This window comes from Nansenia antarctica, assembly GCF_963989245.1.
Source record: "Nansenia antarctica genome assembly, chromosome: 1".
Taxonomy (NCBI): Eukaryota; Metazoa; Chordata; class Actinopteri; order Argentiniformes; family Microstomatidae; genus Nansenia; species Nansenia antarctica.
In genome coordinates, this window is record NC_137674.1 from 72,333,200 (window position 1) to 72,339,274 (window position 6,075).

The 6,075-nt window shown below is 44.7% G+C and overlaps 1 protein-coding gene across 1 annotated transcript; it reads left to right on the forward strand.

The window, feature by feature from the left end:
* Positions 1–4,245, forward strand: prrg4 (proline rich Gla (G-carboxyglutamic acid) 4 (transmembrane); the record flags this gene model as incomplete). The annotated part of the gene is made up of 6 exons (XM_080525919.1): positions 1–106; positions 232–395; positions 494–521; positions 2,254–2,401; positions 3,076–3,267; positions 4,218–4,245. 6 exons carry the CDS (start codon positions 1–3, stop codon positions 4,243–4,245), a joined length of 666 nt encoding a protein of 221 aa, XP_080382045.1.
* Between the last annotated feature and the right edge of the window lie 1,830 nt (positions 4,246–6,075).

Below are 6,075 nucleotides of genomic sequence, written 5' to 3' on the forward strand. Positions count from 1 at the left end.
ATGCTTAGATTTGTATTCATCCTCTATCATCTGCTTCCCTGTGGAGACTTTGCATGTACGAAAGGGTTATTGGACACCACAGGGACAGAGGACCAGGCGAAAGAAGGTAAGATCGTGTAAGAGTATGCATGCGACGATTATAGCAGATGGTGGATTTTTTTTGTGCTTGCAGAGCCGTTTTGCAGACCCAAATTGTTCCACCCGTTTTAAAAAGTGATTTGTTCCCCCTAGTTTTTGTGAACGAGGATGACGCAAATAAGTTCTTGGGACGCCATCTACTGTTCAACCGGTTCGACTTTGAGATCTTCACTCCTGGCAACTTGGAGAGAGAGTGTGTGGAGGAGGTCTGCAACTATGAGGAGGCACGGGAGGTCTTTGAGAGTGTCCCAGAAACAGTTAAGTGATGTAACATGCAAGCAGCTAACACTTGAAATGTTGGTTGCTCATAACATGACAACTGATCAACTGACCTGGTCTCTGTGTTGCTTTGCAGGATGCCTTCTGGAAAAAGTACACAGAGGGTAAGAGAGCAGTTGGGTGTTTGTGTGTAGTATACAGACCAGTTTGTCTGTTTTCTACTGTGACAGCTCATACGTCCCTCAGTACCCCACGAGGACCACTTTATACATGGGGAGGCAATAGATACTAGCAAAGGAGTCAAATGCAAAACAACTTGTTGTACCGTATTTAAGTCATGTGGATTGTGTCAGTGTAACATTATGCAAAATAATGAAATTGCTTCCAAAACCTGTTCCTCTACCTGTTCAACAAGCAATGTTGCTTTCCTGCCTCAAGAGCACCTTTTGTCGTTGGCTAGATTGTGTCACTATTTCGTGGAGCTAGTAATTCTCTGGTAACAAATAATTCTCTGAAAACATTTGTAAATGGTCAGACTTCTAAAATAAGAACTCACAAATCATTGTTATGCCTGCACCAGTGGCGGACTCAGACTGTTTGAAGGGCAGGGGCGAAAAGAAAAAAAGGCCACATACTGCACAACATGGGACCCCATCAGAAAAAGCTATGATGCGTCATGTATGGTGAAATAGTCCTCATGCCTTGATTAATATTAACATTATGTAGTCTAGGCCAGGGGCGGATTTAGGATTGTAGGAGATCCGGGGCTTAGCCCAGATGGGTAATGAAATGGAAAAATTGGCGCTTTTTTTTGCTGCGACACCACAAACGTCAACTTACCACCACCTTATAGCGGACAAAAGGCACTGGAGAACACTTATACCAGGGCTCGACATTAAGGCTTTTTATATAAATGATACATCTTTATCAAATCAATAGTAGTCAAATTAGTTATTTGCACTAACACACACTCACCAGCCACTTGCACCGGTACACCTTGCTAGTACCGGGGTGGACCCCCTCTTTTGCCTTCAGAACTGCCTTAGTTCTTCGTGGCATAGATTCAACAAGGTGCTGGAAACATTCCTCAGAGATTTTGGTCCATATTGACATTATAATATCACACACTTGCTGCAAATTTGTGCCCAGAAAATATCCCCCACACCATTACACCACCACCACCTTTTCCGCCCAGAGAACTGACGCTCACTGGATATTAGGGGTGGGCATCGACGATCGATAATTGATCGATAAGGATCTTGGTCGATCACAAAATAAAACATTTGATCGACCAAATGTTTTATTTTGTGATCGACCAAGATCCTTATCGATCAATTATCGATCGTCGATGCCCACCCCTACTGGATATGTGTCTTTTTCTGACCATTCTCTGTAAATACTAGAGATGGTTGTGCGAGAAAATCCCAGTAGATCACGCAATGTTTTCAACTATGGGGGCACATGGTCAAGTTTAGACCATTGGAGGGGCAGCCAATAGGGCACATCCTCTAATTTTTGCCACTCAAAAGGGCACTTTAGTGTGATGTTTTTCAACGGTGGGGGCACATGGTCAAGTTTAGACCATTGGAAGGGCAGCCAATAGGGCACATCCTCAAATTTTTGCCACTCAAAAGGGCACTTTAGTGTGATGTTTTTCAACGGTGGGGGCACATGGTCAAGTTTAGACCATTGGAGGGGCACCAGTAGGGCACGTCCTCTCATTTTCGCCACTCAAAAGGGCACTTAAGCATGACGTTTTTCAACCGTGGTGGCACCGGGGGGGGCTCTCGCCCCTGAGTCCGCCAGTGGCCTGCACTACACTACACTGCACAAACCTACACACACCTACACACTACACAGTGTCGATGGTGCTCATGTTGTGTTGGGACCCCACAGAAAAGGACAAGCGGCCGTCTCGGGTGGATGTGACGTCCCTGCTGGTGGGCCTGATCGCGACTGGGGTGGTCCTGGTCATCATAGGCCTGGTGGTCTGGTATTTCTGCCACGACAGGTGTAAGGGGGACAACATATCCTCCCGCTCAGGGTGAGTAACAGCCAGTACTTTGACTGGGAATGACGGCGGGAACGGGCTGCTTGGAAACAGACGTTTTAGTGTAGTCTGAGTGTGTGTTTTTTTGTGTGTGTGTGTGTGTGTGCGTGCGTGCGTGCGTGTACACAAGCTTAGTTGCTGATATGTGTACACACTGCATGAGTTTTGAAAGAGATAGTGAATAACCTGTGGGGGGCGGCTGTGGCGCAGGAGGTAGAGCCCCTGGCTGGCCACGTGTCGAGGTGTCCTTGGGCAAGACACTAAACCCCAAATTGCTCCCAATGAGCGTGCCCGGCACCTTGCGTGGTAGCTTGCTGCCATTGGTGTGTATGGATGGGTGAATGAGAGGCCGTTGTAAAGCGCTTTGGTATAAGGCGCTATATTAGTCAGTCCATTTACCATTTATATGTGTGGTGTCTCTGTGTGTGTCTCTGTGTGTGTCTCTGTGTGTCTCTGTGTGTGTCTGCGTGTCTGTGTCTCTCCGTGTGTCTCTGTGTGTGTCTCTCTGTGTCTCTGTGTTTCTGTGTCTGTGTAAGTGTCTCTGTGTGTGTGTCTGTCTCTGTGTGTCTCTGTGTGTGTCTGTGTGTGTCTCTGTGTGTCTGTCTGTGTGTGTGTCTCTGTGTGTCTCTGTCTGTGTGTCTCTGTGTGTGTCTGTGTGTGTCTCCCAGATCTGTCAGGGCCCGTCCCAGACGCAGTAACGCCTCTCTGATCATGCGGAGGCTGGAGGAGGTCTCTCTGCACCCCGTGCTGCCCCCCCCACCCCCCCTGGAGGTAGAGGTAGAACCCCCCGGACTGCCCTCCTACGAGCAGGCCATCGCCAAAGCAGGACCCCACGACGCCCCCCCCCCTCCTTACCCTGGGTACGCACTTCCAGACAAACATGCCATGGTACATGGTGATTATGCATGTTAACACTTCCTTTTGTAGTCATACCCACGCATTCACACAAACATATGTGACACAGTCTAGTGTTTTGGTCCGCATGTCGGCATCCGATTTAATGTTCAGACTTTTCTTTTGAAAAATGTAAATACATTTCAGTGTTGTTGAAAATGAATGACACACTCGCTAGTCAACTGACACAGATTGTTTTGTGAGCCTGCTAACAATGTAAAGTAGTGTTCTAGTTAACTAGGTAGCAGTGGGGATTGCATGCTCAGCCCATGCAAACAAGTGTCTTGCCCTAAATACAGATACAGATACAGAATACTTTATTTATCCCCGAAGGGCAATTCAGTTTCCACAGTTCATGGCCACAAACAATGCATGATCACACAACAAAACACTCTCACTATCACTGGAGCTCAGCACCCAGTCCACAAGTGCAAGTCCAACAGTTCAAGTCCAACAGTTCAAGTTTAAGAACAGTTCAAGAGATATATAAAAAGTGCATAAGTTTACAGTTCAAGTTTAAGAACAGATTCAAGGGATGCATAAAAGTACATAAAAAGTGCATACGAAATGGCAGGACCCCATCTTTCCCTGCTGGGTCTACTCATTTAGCAGCCGAATGGCTGAAGGAATAAAGGATTTGGTGTAACGGTTTGTCTTTCTGGGGGGTGCCTGATAGCGCCGTCCTGATGGCAGTAGCCTGAATTTACTAGACAAGACATGGTCCTAGCGGTGGGTATGGGCCGGGGTGGTCAAAACGTTTTTTTTATAATAATACTTTTTTGTTTTTATTGTTGATATTCCGTTGGTGCGTTTGAATGTCGGCCCCTGCCCACCCAAGGTGTTGGTCCTGACACCGGGCCTGATATACTGTGTGTTTAATTCAAGTTTTTTTTTTTTTTTTTTGTCTTCTCCTTAGATCTCGACCTGGAAGTATTCGACGGTAACATCTTATACCGCTTTGGAGGAATGTCTGCATGTTTGTTCTCAGCCAATGGCAAGATGATGTTTTTATTTTTGCATTGTAGCGTACTGTAGTTCTATTGTCTCGACACTGGAGGATGTAATTTTATTGGATTGTAATACCCTGATGGTTGTAAATCACCATGACTGGCTACCTCTTTCCTGTCTTCACCTATGATTTAGAGATGTTATTTATGTCCTTTATTCCTTATTCAACATCAACAGACTGTCTTATGTTGCTTTGACGGTGCCTGAATGGATTTAACTCTGTTCTTTTAAACTCTTTGGGGAGTTTAGGTTTCCTGTAAACAGCCTGAAGTATGACAAACCATATGAGGTGAACACACAGTACTGTAGCCGGTTGAATAGTGGTCCAGTATGAGTATACAGTAGTAATAAGAGCTGAGAGGAATAATGATCTGACATACTGTAGTTGTCTGTTGAATTGTGCATGTTTGGTAGTTGGCCAACAGGGGAGGCTGATGGCCTCTCTGGTGACCAGGCCGTCTCAGTTTAATGACATCACACCACTGTTACGCGTGTCCCAGGATAGGCCTCGTTATTAATGACGATGACAACCAGGCCATGTCTGTTCAATTGCTATGACAGGATTGCTTTTCTAAGGCTTTACCGCCACAAGTCTGGATCATTAGCTATTCGTTTCTGGCCACTGACAAGTTGTGGGCTCTGTCTTTCCATCTAAGAAGAAATTATGTTTAATGAAAACTGCATGCGCTGTTCACAAGGTTATTAGTTGTGTAAGGAGAGTGATGTGACACTAATGTGTATTAGCTGTGTTTCATCTCTGTTTGAAGTCTCCCATGAAGGTACTGTTTGGGCCTGCTGGTGTCTGCTTCCTGGTTCCTGTCACAGAGACATAAATAGACCCTATCAGAAGCTTGCCTTATGTACAGTGCTTATCTGTTCCTGTTTCTTAACATGTAATGACTCTGTATTTAATTTCTATGAACGAAGCCAAATGTCAGGATGACATAATGGAACAATGTACTGTATATCCTGCTGCTCCTTGGTTTGAGTGGTTTTTAACTGTGACTACTGCCCTTGAAAAGGTCAGCTTTGTCAGAGGATCTTTTAAATAAATTCATATTTTAATTATGTATTGTCTCACTGAATAATATTGGGATTACGTTGCATTAATACTATCTCTTGACAGTAACCAGCCTTACAACACTCAAACAGCACTTTTTCATCGCATGGGTAACTCACATAGTCAAAATAATAGAATAAAATTCAAATCCCAAAGCCTGTATTGAGCACGCATACAATGTTTTGCATTGTAAAGATCTCCAGTCAGTCGCCCTCACCAGTGGTGTAACTACTAGGTCCATATATATTTGGACACAGGCAGAATTTTGGTAATTGTAGCAGTTTACCAAAACATCTTCAAGTTACAGTTATAATGAATATGGGCTTAACGTGCAGACTCTCAGCTTTAGGGTAAGGGTATTCACATCCAAATTGAAGGAAGGATTTAGGAATTACAGCTCTTTACTCCCTCTTTTTCAAGGGACCAAAAGTAATTGGACAATTGACTGTTTCATGGGCCAGTGTGGGCTATTCCTTCATTATTTCTTTATCAATTAAGCAGGTAAAAGGTCTGAATTGATTCCAAGTGTGGCATTTGCATTTAGAAGATGTTACTGTATACGCACAACATGCAGTCACCGGAGCTCTCAATGCAAGTGAAACAGGTCATCCTTAGGCTGCAAAAACAACCCCAGTGTAGACTCTTTACATTAGGGCCCAGTGTAGACTCTTTACATTAGGGGCCAGTGTAGACTCGTTACATTAGG